Source organism: Hipposideros armiger, unplaced genomic scaffold, assembly GCF_001890085.2.
Source record: "Hipposideros armiger isolate ML-2016 unplaced genomic scaffold, ASM189008v1 scaffold_15, whole genome shotgun sequence".
In the NCBI taxonomy this organism is placed as follows: Eukaryota; Metazoa; Chordata; class Mammalia; order Chiroptera; family Hipposideridae; genus Hipposideros; species Hipposideros armiger.
In genome coordinates, this window is record NW_017731365.1 from 6,944,660 (window position 1) to 6,965,011 (window position 20,352).

Below are 20,352 nucleotides of genomic sequence, written 5' to 3' on the forward strand. Positions count from 1 at the left end.
TGAAAATAAAATACCCAATAAAAGGCCTACTACCCAGAGAATTTTCTTATGCCATCATCCCTTCTCTTTTTTCAGTAACTGAAAAACTTTGGTTCTAGAAGTTAGCCCAAATAGGTAATCAGTCAAATTTTAATGAAGTACTTTTTCTAATTTTGTTTTCCTTGAGTTACTACTATTAAATATGCTTAAAGGTGGGAATGAACAACTCTTCTTCCTAGAGTAGACATATCAGTTAATAAATCATTGCGTAGAAGGATTAAATACATTCTAAAGTAAACCTAATTTTTTTGGCTTGTGTTTTGGCTGCCTAATGTTTTTTTCAGTTGCGTTTATTGAGGTATAATTTATGTACTGTCTATCTAATTTTTATTATAAACCTATTGGATAGGGGCCATAAGTGTCTTTATAGCTTATACATTGCCCCACAGATTTTTTTTGGCACTCAATAAATGTTAAATAATATTTCTATTCAGTATTCTGCAGACAGGAAGCATATGGTAATAAATGTCACAGCACAGATTGAAAATCTCCAAAAAGTTGTATGTTATATTCCTTGGAAAAGCCAGTACAGATATTTTCGTGAATGAAACTTATTTTTCAAAGGGGTTCCCAGGCTCATATTTGACTTAATGATTTTCTCTAGTCTTCATTTACATTATTTACAAATTTAAAACTTTTTCTCATCAGAAATAGTATTATATCAAAAATAGTATAACACTAATGCAGTCTCATAAGAAAGTATATAAATGATTTTGTAGAAAGCATAAGGAAAATTCCTAGTCTGAAGGACAGCATGAAGAAATATTTACAGGCTTAAGCTACATCTTTTATGATAAATTGTATGAAAACAAATAAATAGCAGGTAGTTCTTTATCATTAAATATCAGCATGACTTAGAGGTATATCACTGCTACAGCTGTTGCGGGCCTTATAATGGTATTAGACATTGACTCAATAATATTTTTCTTACCCAGAGATTCTAGCACTTAAATATCTTACTCCCTGATCTCAGGTAACTACTGCTTCAGAATAACAAAGGACATAGTAAATTAAAACTAAACCTGATGCCAAAAAAATGAATTTTGGGCAAACAATAATATATCCCAGATAATATATCTGTGTTGAAGAAAGCATTAACCATAATCAATTATATAAAACATTTAGATAGTATGTATCTAAATTATCTTTCCATATTTTGCTCACCCTGTGATTGATCTGTTGACCATGCTTGCTTTGGTTTTGTGAGGATTTTTTTTTAAGGATTAACATAATCTGAATGAGAAAATATCTGAATTTGGCCATGTTATTTAACCTCTCTAAAACTTGGGTTCCTCACATATAAAATGTGAATAGGGAATCCAGGCACAGCTTAGCTTGGTGCCTCTGACTCAGTCTTTTATAAGGCTATGACCAAAATGTCAGGGGCCAGCTGAGTGGCTCAGTTGGTTGAGTGTGAGCTCTGTGCAACAGGGTCTCTGATTCAATTCCCACATTGGCCAGTGCTCTGCGCCCCAGCTGAGCTGCCACTAAGCTGGTGAGAGCGCGTGCTCTTAGCAGCAAGGTTGCCGGTTAGACACCCGTATGGGATGGTAGGCTGTGCCCTGCCCCTGCAACTAAGATTGACCATGGCACCTTTATCTGAGCAGCAGCGAGCTGCCTATGGGTGGCGGCGGAAGCAGCCTGATGGCTCAGTGTGCAACAAGGTTGCCGGTTCAACTCCCACATGGCATGGTGGACTACCTCTGCCCCCCCCCACCCCCCACCCCCGCAAGTAGATTGAAAGCAGCCACTGGACTTGGAGCTGAGCTTGCGCCCACCACAACTAAGATTGAAGGACAACAACTTGACTTGGAGCTGATGGGTCCTGGACAAACACAGTGTTCCCCTTTCCCAATTCCCCAATAAAAAATTTTAAAAATACATAAAAAAAATGTCAGCTAGGGCTGTAGTCATATCGCTGCTGAGAGAGGATCCACTTCCAAACTCACTCACATGGCTATTGGCAAGCCTCAGATTGTCACTGCTTGTTAGCTATGGGCCTCTTCAGAGGGGTAGAGGAGTACCTACAACACTCCCCTAGAGTGAGAGCTGAAAGAGAGCATGTGAGCAAGAGGATGGTTGAACAAAACATTCCATCACTTTTGTCATATATTTGTTAGAAGCGAGACACTAGGTCCAGCCCATACTCAGGGGGAGAGAATTGTATAAGGATTAGAATACTAGCAGTCAGAGATCATTGGGAGCCAATTTGGAGGCTGCCTACTGTACATATGATCCATATAAAGGACAAATCATTGAATGCACTGTAGGTGCTCTGGAACTCATTTGCTTAAACTATCTGGAGATCTTACCAAGAGCTTGAATTCAATAGGCAAAATGATTTTACAGTTTCACACTAAATATTTCATTTATTCCTAGCAACAGTCCAGTGAAATAGATATGATTGGCTTCAATTTCATTGACATAAACTGATACATTGAGTGACTTGCTCAAGATTACATAACAGAGGAGCTATAAAATTGTGACCTTTAGTGTAGGTCTTCTTATTCTAAGCCCTGTAGTCTTCCCATTTGCCTGTAACTGCCTCCCAATAGGTATTGTCTTGCATTTAAAGCCTTTTCAAGAGAGCATTATACATCTCAATGTATAAAAATATATGAATTTTATGTTATAGAGATTTTTATACATAGATTTATAGAGAGACAGGTAGATAACATTCTGTCTTAGACTCTCGTCTACACCACACCATTTTGGATTTACAGTATCGTTTCAAATACTATTGAGTCAAAGTCTAATGACATTATAAGGTTGGCAATAGCTATAGCAGTGGTATACCTGTAAGATAACAGTATCTGTTATCCTAAAACTATACTTAGGGGGTTAAAAACTTATTGGATAGAGAGATGAACAGAGTAAAACAGAACTGTTTTGGTGGCTTCATTCTCCCTTGGTTTTCCCCCAAAGCTCTGGACTTGGATGACTTGAGTGAGGACAATGGGGATTCCCAATGAATTTTCTGCTTCCTCCTTGCATTGGAGAAAAAGTACTTTGTTTTGGATGAATGGGTTGCTTTCTGTGGATAGTCAAAAGTTACCATTCTTGGGCCGGCCAAGTGGCGTGTTGGTTAGGAGTGGGCTTGGGATGCCAGCTCTGAGCAGCAGGGCCCCGGTTCAGATCCCACATGAGGGCCAGTGATGCTGCACCCTCTACAGCTAAGATGGTGAACAACAGCTCGACCTGGAGCTGGGCTGCCATGAGTCACCGGTGACGGTGTAGGCTGCAGTGAAGCTGCAGTGGGCTGCCATAAGCTACCATGAGTGGCCAGCAGCCAGCGTGAGCTGCCAAGAGCCGCCATGAGCAGCTGTCCAGTGGCCAGTGACCGATCTGCCTCAGCCAGGAAGAGCGCAATGATAATACCAACATGGGCCAGTGAAGCAACGTCCTCCATAACTAGACTGAAGAACAAAAAGGACAGCAACTTGTCTGTTCCCCTTCCCCAAATCCCCAATAAAAATCTTAAAAAAAAAAAAAAAGTTACCGTTCTTTGGTCCTAAATTGGACCTTCTTCGTTTTTGTTTCAGTCCATGAAGTTTCAGCCTGTGCTCAGAAACCCTCATATTTGAGACTAAAGAGTGAGTCGTATAACATATGGAAGTGGGAGGGCAAGAGCTATGAGCTATGGGTAGTGTCGGTAATTAGCTATACCCTTCTTATTACCCTGGAAATAAGATAGTTGATTTTTTTTAAGGCATTTGCTAACTTCTCAAAATAACATTATGATATGGTTAGCAGGAACATAGAAAGCTACCTTTCTTTACAGAAGCAAAATAATAGCCCCTACAACTAGTACGTAAATTTGGCAATCCAGGATGCAAAGCCAATCTACACACCATTTGTATTTCTATATAACTAATAACAAATAATTAGAATTGAAATAAGAATATGGATGTTATGGTTTTAGATTAATATTGATTACAGATAATTCTACTTTATAAGTTAAAACTGGGATGTTATCAGACAAAATGCAGAGAAAATAGTTTCCTCCTCAGTTGAATGCAGTCGTTTCCCCTTATCTAATGGTGATATGTTCCATGATCCTCAGTTGATGCCTTGAAACCATGAATCATATCAAATGTGTATACTAGGTAATATATACTGTGTTTTTTCCTATACCTACATACCTACGACAAATTTAATTTATAAATTAGGAAGAGATTAACAGCAATAACTAATAATAAAATAGAACAATTATAATAATATTACTATAATAACAGTTGTGATTGTGGCATTATTAAGTGGAATAAGGGTTACTTGAATGCAAGCGCTGTGGTACTATGGCAGTTGATCTGATAACCAAGATGGCTACCAAGTAATTAATGGGAGGTAGTGTATACACCATCAATAAGGTAGACAAAGGGATGATTCACACCTGGGTGGGATGGAGCAGGACGGTGCAAGATATCACACTACTCAGAGCGGTGTTCAATTTAAAACTAATGAATTGTTTAATTCTGGAATTTTCTATTTAATATTTTTGGAGCGCCACTGGCCACACGTAACTGAAACCACGGAAAGCTAAACTGTGGATAAGGGGGAAACTACTGTAAAGGAAATAGATGTCTTTCATACATATATATAAACAAGCACTTAAGTTTCTCCTTTCCTTCCTGTATAATCTGAGGATGTGCTTTTTTAAGAATGGCTTGCTTTAAATAGCTCTTAATGTAAGGATTCCATAGTTTTCATTAATCATGAATTTCAGCTTTTTTTTTTTTTACTCCAATTTTAAAAACTATGCTTGGTTATTGTTTCACTAGCACCCTTTTAGCCTGGTTGGCGAAGCAGTAAGCCTACTGCAGATCTTAAATAGCGTGGTGTAGATGAGAGCCTAAGACTTTAATTATATGTCATTTTATTCACAACACTCAATTCCAGGAAGGAAAAAAATGACTTTGTTGTTGTAAAAGACATATTATGTGAGGATCATTCATTGTAAACCAAAAATGATACTGTAGTGTAGCAGAGGCGACGATGGGAACTGATTCCGAGAATGTGACCTGTCTGAGAAGCTGAATAATAGTGAAAGTTATCAAAATGGAAAGAAGTGTTAATGTGAAATCCAGCCTTCTCAGAAATACTCTTTCCTTGGACTGTTAGATTTTGCTTTTGTTGCTTGTCATGCATGAATGAAAGTGCTACATTCTCAAGGGAGCAGGAAAGCCTCCGTGTCGGTTGTTTATTTCCTTAATCCCTCCTTCTTTGTGATTTTTGATGTCAGATCTGAAATGGAAAGCCTGTAAATATAATGATTATCACATGGATAATCACCTGCATTAGGAACCGCCCTGCTTCTCTATTCTAACCTCGCTGTTCTCCACATGTCACATCCACTCTGAGGTTGGATTTTAACCTGACTGCTTCATTAGATTTGTGAAACTCAGTACGTGGCGCCCTGGGGCAGCACAGATGGGGACTTGCTTGTTTTCTTTTCTCACTTTTGCTGCAAAGGCACACTAAAAAGTCCTTTTCAATTTAGCGTGATCAGTTAGTTCACTTGGAATTACCCCTGATATTTGGAATGTGCCTCACTCCTCTGCCTACCTGCTTTCTTCCCTCCTTTCTGACTTAATGCCTTTCCTTTCTGTCCCTTCACGCAGTGAATCTGAGGACTAAAATTCTGCTTAAAATGCTAACTGGGTCAAACTGTTCCCCTGTGTTGTTTTATTTGTTTTGCTGAGAGGGAAAAAAAATAAATGTTTTTCCATCAATGTATCTACAAACACCTTCAGATCAGAGGTTAGTGGTGGGAAAGTCTGCAGTGATGTGAGCCATCTGCCTCTTCTAATGGAGTGACTGGGGGCACCAGTCCAAGATCAAAGGAAGGTGGGAGGAAGTCAGGAGATAAGATCTTTTTAAGCCACAGAACAAGTGCTTAGCTTTTCAGTGATAGGGCACAGCTCTGCAAGCCAGTGTGAGGGGGCGCTAAGCTAGAAAAGTGAGTTGACTTTTCTTCAGCATGTCCTTCCTCAGTCAGAAATATGTTGGCACTTGGAATAGTTTACAGATGGGGAAGTGTCCTAGGGCCTGGTTTCCTTAAGAATACTGACCTGACATTTATATGTGTGTCTTGTAATTAGTCAGTTCTACTGTACCACACCAGATCACCATTAATTGCCTCTTAAATTTGTTTGAGCAAAACTGGACATTGAAAAAGCAATATAATAACTACTGTATGTTAATTTTGAGTTTTTGTGCCTTAGTGCAACTTTAGTCATACAGGTTCTTCTTATTAACTTTGTGTGATAAGCCTCTGGGGTTCTTTCATGCCCCTGGAAGTTCCATATACATAAGCAGTTCTAGGAGAGCTTTTCAGTTATCTTTTTCATAAAAGAATTATCGTGGTTAGTTCTTGGATTGGACAGCTTGGAAAAATACTACACTGATAGCTTTTGAACCTTATCCTTTTCCTTGACATCTAAGTCAGCAAATATTATTGACTCTGTGGTGTACCAAATTCTATTGTAAGTAAATTGTCAAAGAGGATAACCTTGCTTGCACCAATTGTCAAGAACATAATTCTTTTTTTTTTTAATCTACGTTACTAAGGCTAATTCGATCAGCCTATGCTTCTCTAGTGAACAGCCTCAGGAGTTGTACTTTCAACTTATCATTTTCCGTTAACTTCAGTGCTCAGCTGTAGTCATCCATTTCAACCTTTTTAAACCCTCAAAATGGTTCTTTAAATCTATATATGTTATTAGTATTTTGGACCATAAGTACATACATACTTTTTCCCCAGTGTTTTCTTTCACATGTAGATAGGACCCAAATTTGTGCTGGAGACATTGACTGTACTTTCTGCCTTACATGGTTTGGTGCAGCAGTCGTTTTAGTTGAGTTGGATCTGCTCACTACTCGGGCTCAAATCCCATCCTTCTATTAATATCTCTTGGCAAAGATAATTTTGGAGGAATGTAAGTTAAGATGTAGAGGCTCTTGACAGTTGTCTGCAGTTTTTTTTCATTTGCAAGAGAGAAGTGGAGTTGAAAAGTAATATTGCCTCCATTTTCTGTATCAGCCCTGAAATTAAAATATGTGCACAAAGCAAAGAGTAAAGAAAGGGAAAGGATTTGGTTGCACAGATGTGTTTTTGTCATTTGATAGCTTGTTATAAGGGCATTAGGGTTATAATATTCATCAGATTGCACCCTTAAGATATTTAATACCTAGAAAAACATTGTATATTAAAATTTTCTAACTATTTTTTTATGTTTAACTTTTATTACCTTGTCATCTTGTATCAAAGAAAAATAGGGGTTTGTTCGTACTGTTTGTTGTAATAATTTTCAAACAGACAAAGTAGAAATACTGAATACATCTACATTTAATAGTTAACATTTTGCCCTTTTCACTTCACTTTTTTTAAGAAGTCTAAAGTAAATTATATATATCATGCCATTTTATCCCTAAATACTTCATGATTAACCCTAAAAATTGAGCACTTTTTTTTATCAAATTGGTAATTTTTAATATTATCAAATTCCCATTTCATATTCAAATTTCTCCAGTTGTCCCCAAAATGTTTTTTATAGCTGGTTTGTTCAAAACAGGATCCAGTTAAGGCCTGTACATTGCTCTTGGTATTTTTTTCCCCTCCCCACTTTATCATGACATTGACTTATTGAAGAGACCAAGCTACTTATCCTGTAGAATATCCTACCTTACGGATTTGTCCATTTGTTTTCTCAGTGTATCGTTGAACTTGTCCTCCTATCCTCTATATTTCCTATGGACTACAAGTTCATGAATTAAAGTTTTGATTAATTCATGTTTTAAATTTTTGGTCAGAAAGCTTTATAGGAGATGCTGTGTACTTTACACTGCATCATAACAGAAGGCACAGAATATTTGGTGATCCCACTATTAATGATAATCAATGACAGGATCGATTGCTGGGTGAAGGTGATGACAGCTTGATCCTTCCATTATAAAGTGATACTTGGCTCCCTGTGACCAGCATATAATCTGTGATATTTTGATTCTGTGGAATACCCAGTTCCCCATCATCTTTTCACCTGATGAATTTAGTATCCATTGATGATCCTTACCTGAATAAATTTCATTAGAGATTACAAAATGGTGATTTTTCTGAATGTGTACATTTACTAGCAGACATTCTTCTCTATAGAAGAGCTTTCTGAAAGGTATTGTTTTAATTAAAAACATAACCACCAGCATGTTCCCTAGTTTTCAAATGATTGTCTTTCTTTGTTGGGGTCAAAACACCTGAACTCACTGTGACAGCTACAGTAAAAACATGCACTACATCTTCTTTATTCCAACTTGTGAAGTGTGTTGACATTCTGCTGCCCTTTTTTTTTTTTTTTTTTATGCCAGAGAAAAAAGAAATCCTTTTTGGTGTAAGAATAAAAATTGAACTATGTGGGTATATTGAGATAATTGTGTAAAAAGAAGACTGTTGGAATGAGTTTCAAAATGGATTATTTCTTCATTACCTAGCACTTTATAATTAACTGTTCTTTTTTTTATTTCAGGAAGCTGCCACTTTTGCTAGAGAGCAAGGCTTTGAGGTGAGTTAACCCACAATTGCACACTAAACAGATCCTAAAGGTTTTTTCTAGCTGATAATGAAGTTCTTTTGGACAGTGATTGATGTGCTATTATACTCTCAGAGCCTCGCAGCAGTTGCCATGGAAACTTGGCAGTCGTCATGGTTTCTTTGTTCTGCTAGCACAGTGTTATGACGCACTCTGCTAGGTCTGCACCCAACATCGCCTACAGATGTTATTTATTGAATTTTGAAAAGCCTCTTGGGAAGCCAAGAGGTTGGGCACGGTTTCAAGCTGCCTCTGCAGATATGGGGCCTGTCAGTTTGTTCAGTTAAAAAGCTACCTCATTAGCTGCATTACATTTCATAAGGATTCACTGCTAAAGCAGTGGTGGAGCAAGACTAAATGGTGAAATACAATGTCGTTTAAATAATTTCAACCTTATCACATGTAGATTATCATTATGCAAATTAATTTCCAAAAGGTTGTACTTAACAGTTGTTAGGAACTGATTAATTTAAATCCTGCTCATATAAACTTCCTGTTTGAATCTTCTTTTTCTTCTTTTATTTTTTTGGTGGGTGGAGACAGTATTAAAACACATACATTTCCTGAAACTAAATATCGATAATTGGCTTTAATTTCTAGGTCCTGATTCTATTTTCCTGATAAAAGTGGTATTCTGTCAAAATTCAAAACTCCATGTGGTTTTTGTTGGCAAAATTAAGATAACAGATAAGACCATGTTTTTATCTACAGAATATCATCTTCCAATCGATTGTTAGAAAACATTGAGCCCAGATTAACTGACAGAATTAACTGAGTTTATGAGCTTGATGATTACCATATTTATTGAGCCAGAACTATGTAGAATGCTGTGTTCTATACCTCAACTTGATGTGTTGCACACAGTAATTTTTTAAAATATAATCTGACTCGAGCTGAATGTAGAAACTTTTTTATTTGCCTACTCAGTATTGTCTACCGTCTAGAGAAGCTGTGAGCATTGATTGGCTATATTAGCAAGCTCGCTTTGAACTCTTTAGAGAAAGGTGTATGAATTGTGATGGAACTATTTAAATATACTAAAGGCAGATTCATTATCGAGCAACAAAGTAATTCATGTGCATGTTATCCCTGTCATGGGACTTGACAACCATAGAGCTTCCTCTTCTTGGAGGAAGACAGTGAACATGTTGTTTAAGTATTCTATTCTCGAGATCCCATGAAAACAACATATTAGGGTAGGAAACCTTGCCTCATAATACTTGATTATTGGAAACTATGATAATTTGGGGGGAATTTGCTTTTTTTTTTCTTCTGTGTGTATTCTCATGCATAGAGGGTTGAGTCACATGTAGAAGAAAGAATAAAGATTACCAAGTATTTATTTATCTAATTTAAGTTTTGCTTTGTAACTTTCCAAACTGGCAATTGATATACAGGACTAAATGTAATCAGGGGAATAGCCAATTTTAAAGTCAAATGTTTTGATCATGAGATATAAGTAAATGTTTTTAGTCATGTTTTAAAGTTTCACTGATGTTAAATTTTAATATGAACAGAGATATTCTCTGTTGTTACATCAAAATTCTTCATAGACAAAAGCATATAGGACATAAATTTATATTCTGTTTTCTGTGCTAACATAAAAAGATGTAATTTGTGGACCGGCCGAGTGGCGTGTTGGTTAAGAACTAGCTTGGGATGCCAGAGGGCCCCGGTTCGGATCCCACATATGAGGGCCAGTGACACTGCCCTCTACAGCTAAGATGCTGAACAGCAGCTCTACCTGGAGCTGGGCTGCCATGGTCGCCAGTGTCAGCGTTGGCTGCAGCTCCTGCTGCAGTGGGTTGCCATGGGCTACCGTGTGCAGTCAGCAGCCAGCGTGAGCGGCCAGCAGCCGCAGTGAGTGGCTGTCCAGAAGCCGGCGACTGATGTGCCTCGCCCGGGAAGAGCGCAATAATGGTGCCAACTTGGGCCAGTGAAGCAACATCCTCCACAACTAGACTGAAGAACAAAACAACAGCAACTTGTCTGTTCCCCTTTCCCTGATTCCCCAGCGCTGTTCCCCTCCCCCAATTCCCCAATTTAAAAGAAAAAAAAGATGTAATTTGGATCTAGAAAGTAACCAGTTTTGTAGATGCTTAGAAATATAACATGTTACATACCAAATGATCATCATTCTATAGTACTAGATAATAACTTTTTAAAAATAGTTTATTAAGACTGACTAATTCATACTTTTATTTCCCCCTTGAGCTACATGCTTTGAGTGTGCCAGGTTTAAATTCAGTCTTAGTAACAAACTACTTTTTCTATTTTCTACTAACCAGCACCATATTAATGTTTCCACTAGTTGTTACTTATTGATTCTAGAATTTCTTTTTACTATAAATCTGCCATGATTGGTGATAGCATACAAACCAAGTGGCGATGGTTATAATAGTATACCTATTACCTCCTGACATAGCAAAACTGTTCTGTGGGTGATGTTGACAGTGCTATGGTAGATTGGATAAAGCACACAGTGTCTTAATGTGTCCCTTCACGGGGTCCCTAAGTATTATAAGCCTGGCAGAATATATAAGAGCCATGAGTAGAATAACCTCAAGTAAGTATTAATAATAAAATAAAATCCATGTATGAACTGATATCTAGAGAAATTCAATGATTTTTAAATGCCATGAATATTTTTGGGGTTTTTTTTAAGTTCATTATCCAGTTATATGAAAACAGGTTTAAAACTTGGTATTGTAAAGAATCAAACAAAAATAAATCACATTATCTTAATAGCTCAAGGTCTATGGAGTGTGTCAGTGCTCTTAAGTCTAGTGTGACGAACTAGACAGAATCTGTGTTTTATCACTCCCACCTTAAATTTTACCTCTAAATTTGGGGCATGAATGAGAGGAGGGAAATTAAAAGATTTAAAAGAAAGGAAAGGTGAGCTTTTTTTTCTTTGCAACAGCTCAGCTGTCCTACCCTCATTTTCTATTTTAAATCCTAATCAGTTCCCAAAGCCACTGAGTATTGCCACCAGTGATCTGTCTGCTAATAGACCAATCCAGATGCCTCTAAAAATAACCAGTGTTTATTCACCAGGAAGTATCCTCTGTGGCATTGTTTATGATATCCTCGTTAGCTTCTCTGCAAATTTTAGATAATCTTTCTTTAAAAAAAATCTTTAATCTTTGAAATGAATTGGGCAATTTTCAGTAAGAAGAGGCAGCTTAGGAGGGCACTGGAAAATGAGATAAAAACTGAAGCTGGGCAGAGCACAAAGCAGAAGAGAGAGGATATATATATATATATATATATATATATATATATATATGATAGAAAATTGCATAGTGCCTGATTTAAATGACAGACCTGCTAAGAATTTAAAATGACAATTCTTGGGGTAAAAAAAGTTTCATGAGGCCTTTTATTATTCTGGAAAATCAGTTCAGACTGCAATGTGTTTTTAAATCGACCTTATCTTGAGCTGAACTGATTAAAGGTTTGTATTTTTAGGATCTGAATAAAAATAAGGCACTTAAAAAAGTATGTTTTCGTTATGAAGCCTTTTAAAAGCTATATTAAAAAATTGATTTAAATTAAAGTGAAGAAAATACCTCCAAAAACCAAAATACAAATATTCTTTGTATGTTCATTCTCTGTACAATAGAGTATGTGCCAAGTGATGAAGAGAAATCATCACTTGATCTCTACTGGGTCATTTATTCCTTTTGACTCCAAGCAACACATTTTAATTTCCTTGTTTTATATGTCCAAGATATAATTCTTCTGACTCTAGAGGAGCGGTTCTCAACCTTCCTAATGCCGCGACCCCTTAATACAGTTCCTCATGTTGTGGTGACCCTCAACCATAAAATTATTTTTGTTGCTACTCTATAACTGTAATTTTGCTACTGTTATGAATCATAATGTAAATATCTTTTTGTTTTCCGATGGTCTTAGGCAACCTCTGTGAAAGGGTCATTCGACCCCCAAAGGGTTCGCGACCCACAGGTTGAGAACCGCTGCTCTAGAGGAAACAAAGCTATCCTTTTCCATTTTCCAGCTCTCTCCACAGCCCGACTCTACTCAAGAGGATGCAAACTTGTCGTCTTTCTCAGACCAATAATGACTCTATCATCTTATACCACTAAGAGAAAGCATTATTGAATTGTGCTATCCAGTATGGCACCCACTAGCCACATGTGGCTATTTAAATTAAAACTAAGTACGATTTAAAATTTATTTCCTCAGCCTGACAAGTGCGCTCTAGCCTGTGAAGCTGGGGACTACCATAGTGGACAGTGCAGCTAGAAATGTCTGCACCATCACTCAGAGGTCTGTTGGTCAGCACTGGATAGACAGTCCACAGAGAGTACTCAGGACCTGTGGATTCCCAAAGAATTCTTCAAGATTTTTCTGAGGTTCATGTGTTCCTCACAAATATAAAGAATGCAGTGAATATCACCCAGAGTTTCTGTAAATAAGATACTAAGTGAGGTCCTGCTGGCTAAGAGAGTACAATGCTGCTTTCCTAGGTGACTGAGTCCCAAAAGAGGACAGTTTTAAAACAGTGAGACTAAAGGAAACAGGTGAGACAGTCTTCTCATTCTCTTCATTTAATCATTTATTCATTTAAAAAAGTGTTTCCTGAGTACTAGCTATTGCCTAACACTTTGATAGACTCCAAGGACGGAATAGAAATGACCAGCGAGTGTACTAGGAAAGAGAACGTGGGAGGGGATCCTGTTTGGGATACGACGGTCATGGAATAACTGTCTGAGGTAGTAAAACTTGGAAAAACACGAATATCTAGCCATGACAGAAAAAAAAAGCAAAACAAACAAACAGGGAAACAAATTTCAAACAAAGTGGACAAGAGTACACAGGCCTCCAAACAAGAACGAGCATCATGTACCACGGGCGCCAAGAACTGACAGAAAGCCGGTGTGACTTTGAGTGAGTGAGGAGAAAGGGAAGATGAGATAAAGCTGGAGTGACACAGCACGCGGACACCGTAATTATTATAGGAGGTTTTTTTGGAAAACAAAACAAAATGGCGTGGCCCAGTGGGGCAATGTGTGGGGGCACCACAGTTGGTATTCTGTAGGGGTAGGTGGAGGTGATAGTATTGTTTCACATTTGCATCACCTGCTTGTTAAAAGTGGAGGTAAGAGAGGATGTACTTTAATTTGGAAGACGATGCTAAATTTAAGGTGGGTGATCACCAGTGATAAAGCATTAATTGGCATTTATAAAATGCGTCAAAGTTTTTCAACGTTTCAGTACATTTAATAGTCACACAAACCTTTGAGGGTAGGTAGGGCATGTATTGCCATGTCAGTTCAACAGATTAAAAAAATAGGCTACATGACTTGTACAAGGTCACATAGCTAATCCATAATGGAGCTGCAACCAGAGTTCAGCTCTCTTAAGTTCAGTACTCTTTACTGTATAAACTACACATCTTTCTTTCTCACATTCTAATGTGTCGGAAGAGGAGATTAGATTTTCAAATGACCTTGGAAAATGAGAAGTATCTTGAAATTGAAAAAAACCTGGAATTCACTAGGGTAAAATACAAGCCAGAATAATTAAGGAAAAAACCAGCAAGCTTAAATACAGGATCAGCAAAGACTTGTGAATGTGGCAGGAAAATGATTTAGGATGAACATGCTATAGTTTCATCATAACAAGAGAAAGCACATTGCTAAAATTCATAGAAGTAGTATGATCTGTGGGCAGCCTGGGATAGTGGTTAAGAGTATAATCCTGGAGTCAGACTCTGTGGGTGCTGGACCTGGCATCGCCAGCTAGTGTACTTATGACCTTAGGAAGTTACTTAATGTCCACATGACTCAGTTTCTTCATCTGTAAAATGAAGATATAGTGATAGTACCTACTGGCTAGAGTAGTGGGGATTTAATGAGGACTTCAGAGCTATAGACATGGCTTGTATCTAAATTGTATGAGCTTCCTTCTACGTCTTCTCCTCCCTTCCTTTTTCTCCTCCCTAATTAGAGACCATAATTGAATTCTCAATACTGAAAACTTTTGAGGCCCTTTCTGGAGATTTGGGGGCAACCTCAGGATGTGACAGTTTGGGACAGTATTAAAATGATTGTCATTAGAAGAAAGAAATTACTATTTATTGAGTACTTAGCATGTGCTAAACATGGAATTAACCTCTTTCACTTACCTTCATCCTCACAACAGTTCTTTTTAACTTTTTATTTTGAAAAATTTTAGACGTAGACAATTTGCAAAAATAGTAGAGTTCCCAGATACCCTTCACTTAGCTTCCCCTAATCTTAACCTCTTACATAACTAAGTGATCAAACTATAGTGATCAAACTCAGGAAATTAACATTGGTACAATACCAATAGCTGAACTTCTGTTTTTATTCTGATTTCTACAGTTTTTCTTCTAATTTCCTTTTTCTTTTCCAGAATCAAATCCATTGCATTTGTTCGTCATGTCTCCTTAGTCTCTTCCTACCTGCAACAGTCTCTCTTCCTTGTTCATGATCTTGATAGTTTTGAAGAGTACTTGTCAGTCATTTTGTAGAATCTCCCTCAAGTTGGGTTTGTCTGGTATTTCCTCATAATTAGGTTGAGGTTATGCATTTTTGCCAGAAATACCACAGAAGCGACATGCCCTTCTCAGTGCATTGTATCAGGGACATACATGATGTCCCAATGTCTTATTGTTGCTGATGTTAACCTTGATCCCTGGGTTGTGGTGGTGTTTGCAGTTTATCCTCTGTGAAGTTAATATTTTCCCATTTTAGTTAATAAATATCTTAGGAGCAATATTTTAGGACAATGCAGATATCCTATTTTGCCTACTAAATTTAGCATCACTGAATTTAATCACTGAGGTAAAGTGATACCTGTTAACTTTCTCACTGTAACATAATTATTATTCCTTTTGTAATGAATAAGTATCTTAAGGGGGAGATACTCATACTTTGGAACTATGCAAATACTACCCTGATTATCTTCAGGTTCTTGCCCACTAATTTTAGCACACTGCTCTCCCAACATCTTTTACCATAAATCTTTTGTTAGTATGGTAGATGAGGGAATGGAGCCTCAGAGAGTTTTATTTACCTGCTCAAGGTACACAGATCCAAGTGTGCCGTACTCTAAATCCCTTGTGATTTCATCATTCTGTTAAGATACGTTAGCCCAGGTATAAGGGAGAAGCAGTCTGGCAGGGGGCGGGGGTGACTGCAAACCTAGAAATATGTAGCTTTGGGAAGACAAAATTGAGGTTTTAAGACAAGTTTTTATACTAGACGGGGATCAACTACTGAGGGCAAAACAATGGCTCCTGAAGGAAGGCACATGAGAAATTTAGATTTGGTGCTCACTGCCAGTTATCCCAGAGAGACAGCAAGGTTTTGTATGAACTGTGGATGTGGATACAAATGGGATAGAGTGTAACCATCTGTAAAGATTTATGTTTTATATTTGGAAAGTTTATTTCAATCTTGAATTGCCAGTTTTATAAGATTTAATTTGAGACATAAGAAAGTTTTCTTTGATTAGGTGACCAAAGCTCCATAAAAAAAATATATCTTCCCGCAGGGTTGGTAGAAGATAATAGTGGAATCTCATTCTTAATTTATTCCTTATACCACCTTGAAGAAAGACCTCTATTTAAAAAGCATCCGTACATGCATAAGATGTTGCTCCCAAGATGATGAAGTGATTCTATTCCTGGAGTTTGCCTCTTATCTTTATTAAATATGAACCGTACTCAATCATAAGCAAAAATCCTACAGTTGTAAAAATATATGTGTGGTAAGGAGATTGGGAGAATATATGTGAGGCATTTGTATACATTTATTTGAGAGAATGAAGACATTGTTATTATATGGCAATTTTTTGGTCCTTTCAGCTGTGACTAGTCATTTGTTTTTTTCTTTTTTTTAATTAAATTTATTGGGGTGACAATTTCTTTTTTTTTTTTTAACTAGTCATTTCTAAGACTCTTTCTTCAAAACTGAGGGAATTTCTTTTCTCATCGTATCCGAGTGCAGGCTTAGTTCTGTTCTAAAATGAGCAACCAAAAGTGAAACAGTCAGCATGTTTGAAAGGTCAGCAGCGATGGCCCCCAAAAGTGGCTATTCTTCTCAGAAGAAACAGTCCTCTGGAATTATCATGTTAGGTTTAGTAGAAGCTCAGCTTCCTATATCCTCTGTAATTTCTTAAATATTTAGGAAACAAGCCAACATGAGTATTTCACTAAAGGTTGTCATACCAATTAACTTCTTGATGCCACTCAGATCCATTTCCCCTCTGGGATGTGTTTTTCTTTCCATAACTTTTTGAGAGTTTGCACAGGGATAGAAGTACTAACCAACAAACACAAACTGTGGGCAGTTTTAGAGGCTCACTGAATTCAGACATGGATTTTTAAGTTATCTAAAATCGTTGAAAACATGATTCTAAAAATCCTACCAGTAGCTTAAGAGTTAGATTTCAAGTCAAGAACATTTACGATATAAAACTTCATCGCCTGTGTGATATGAATAATAACATCAGGGTTTCTAGAATAATTTGTACTTTTTTTATCTTTTAAAAAAAAGTCTGTAGGAAACAGTATCTCTTTCATTTTATTTGTTTGAAAAATTTGGGATTATAACAACTGTATGATTTCCAGAGTCAGCGTAATTATACTCTTTAAACCTCTAAAATAATTCAATAGTCTTCTGTTTACAAATCCTTTATTGGAAATTTGAGCGCTAACTGGATATTTGCTGATATTAAGAGATTATTATTTACTTTTTAAAATATGATAATAGTTATGTGGTTGTGTTTAAGTTGTTATTGTTCAGGGATACATACTAAAACATTTACAGATGACATTATATAGTATCTGGGATTTGCTTCAAAATAATATGAAAGGTGGGTGGATGAGGGTATAGATGAAATAAGATATATCATAAATTTAAAGTGGTTACAGCTTGATGGTGGGCTCCTTGAAGGTTATTGTACTATTCTATTTACTTTTGTATGTGGTTAAAATTTTTAAATAATAACTCTTAATAGATGTTCAAGTCTCTCTTATTTTGAACATGAGACGCCTTATTATACTGGTTTTGAGTTTTGTTTGTTTTTTTCTTTCTATTAACAGACTGAAGACATTAAAGAGATAGCCAGAAAGACACAAGCTTTGCCAAAAGTGAACTCAAAGAGGCAGCGAGTCGTGGTTTTCACCCAAGGAAGTGATGACACTATAATGGCTACAGGTACATGTGCAAACTGTGTGGAGATTAATATTTACAACAAAATTCTATATTCTTTCTATTGTAATTTATTCAAAACGATGTTTTGTTTTTTTTCTTTTTACCACCTTCATTCATTTGGCTCACATACACACACACACACACACACACACACACACACACACACACACACACAGCTGCCACTGGCAACTACCAGTCTGCTCTCTGTATCTATGAGTTTGGGTTTTTTTCCATTCTGCATGAAGTGAGATCATACATTATTTGTTCTTCTCTGTCTGACTTATTTCACTTAGCATAATGCCCTCAAGTTTTATCCCTATTGTTGCGAATGGCAAGATTTCCTTCATTTTTATGGCTGAATGATATTTCATTGTATATACCATATATATATATATATATATATATATATATATATATATCACATTTTCTTTATCTATTCATCCATCAAATGCTCAGCTCGGGCCAGGACTCGAACCGCTGTTGCTCAGAGCTCAAACTCTTGAGCGAGCTCTTAACCAACTGAGCCACTCGGCTGGCCCGGTAGTTCCACTTTTAATTTGTAGAGGAAACTCCATACTTTTTTCCATATTTGGTACACCAATTTACATTTCCACCAACAGTACACAAGGGTTCCCTTTTGTCTATGTCCTTGCCAACACTTATTTCTTGTCTTTTTGATAATAGCCACTGTATCAGGTGTGAGGTGATATATCATTGTGGTTTTGATTAGCATTTCCCTAATGATTTGTGATATTGAGCACCTTTGCATGTATCTGTTGGCCATTTACATGTCTTCTTTGGGAAAATGTCCATTCAGATCTTCTATCCATATTTTAATTGGATTTTTTGTTGTTATTGAGTTGTATGAGTTCTTTATATATCTTGGATAGTAGCCCCTTATCAGATATATGATTTGCAAATATTTTCTCCCATTCCATAGGTTGACTTTTCATCTTGGTGGTTTCCTTTGCTGTACAGAAGTTTTTTCTAGTTTAATGTGGCCCCACTTGTTTATTTTTGCTTTTGTGGTCTTTGCTTGTGGTGTCAAATGAAAGAAAAAAAAAACAAAAAAACAAATTGTTGCCAAACCAATGTCAGGGAACTTACCCCCTTTTCTTTTAAGAGTTTTATGGTTTCAAGTCTTACTTGCAAAGCTTTACTCCATTTTGAGGTGATTTTTGTGTATGTTGTAAGATAGTGGTCCAGCTTCATTCTTTTGCATGTGGCTGTCCAATTTTCCCACCACCATTTATTGAAGAGACTATTCTTTAACCATTGTGTATATTCATGGCTCCTTTGTCATAAATCAACTGACCATACATATGTGGGTTTATTTCTGGGCTTTTTGTTTTGTTCCATTGAACTATGTGTGTCTGTTTTTATGCCAGTAGAAAGCTCTTTTGATTACTATATCTTGTAATATAGTTTGAAATCTGTATTAGATGCCTCCAAACTTGTTCTTCTTTTTCAAGATTCCTTTAGCTTTTCAGGATATTTTGTGGTTCCTTGTAAAATTTAGGATTGTTTGTTCCATTTCTGTGAAAAATGTACCTTTTATAGTTTTTTGTTTTAATAAATATACCTACCTTCTATCTCAGTAGAAAATATTTCATTTTCAAGAAGATGATTTATGAAAATTCAGTTGAGTAAATCCACCTTGATTTAATTTATTTACTTTGATATTTTAGAAATAGTCTCAGTCTAGAAATATCTGTCCTGAAAATAAAATACATTTTATTTAACCAAATAAATAAATTTATAATAAATTTATTTACCAATTTATTTATTTTGGTAAATAAAATGTATTTTTATTTACCTGTGTCAAATAAAATTATCTAACCATGAACAAATAAAATCTAGAAGTTACTTCCTCAGTTTTAAATCCAAAGAAGGAAAACCTTACTTCTGTTTTTACTCAGCCATCTATTTTATAGCACTCATAGAATAGGAATTTCATCTAGTTAACAAACATTTTATAGATTAAAATGATTAATATTGTCAATATGATGCTACCTACCATTAAAGCCAAAACACAAATCTTTCAATTTAAGATTAAAACCAATCACTGAATTAATCATTATAAACAGTAGCAATTATTACATTTGTGTTTATTCAATACTCTACTGAACACTGAAATTTAAGATATGAGTCTTAAAGATCTAACTCAGAAATAAAATTAATATACAGCAATATATGAATACAAGGAAGTATAATTATACTTCCTAATTTTTGATACAGACTGTATGGGTTGTATTGGATCAGAGATGGAAATCAATAAGGTTTGAAGGAAGATGTTATAGTGAATATAAAGTAAATTTTTGTTGAATTAAATATATAAGGTTGAAAAGGGTCAAAGAGGGCCAGCCAAGTGGCGTGTTGGTTAAGAGCTGGCTTGGGACGCCAGCTCTGAGCAGCAGGGCCCTGGTTCGGATCACACATGAGGGCCAGTGACACTGCCCTCTACAGCTAAGAAGGTGAACAACAGCTCAACCTGGAGCTGGGCTGCTGTGAGTCGCCAGTGA

At 36.5% G+C, this 20,352-nt stretch overlaps 1 protein-coding gene across 4 annotated transcripts in view; it reads left to right on the plus strand.

The window, feature by feature from the left end:
* Positions 1 to 20,352, plus strand: part of ADK (adenosine kinase) — a 537,152-nt gene that overhangs the window by 433,902 nt on the left and 82,898 nt on the right. For all 4 annotated transcript variants that reach the window (XM_019626043.1, XM_019626068.1, XM_019626051.1 and 1 more), the window contains exons 8-9: positions 8,556 to 8,591; positions 17,719 to 17,833. In XM_019626043.1, coding sequence (XP_019481588.1) covers positions 8,556 to 8,591; positions 17,719 to 17,833 — 151 coding nt within the window. The remainder of the gene's footprint in view (positions 1 to 8,555; positions 8,592 to 17,718; positions 17,834 to 20,352) is intronic.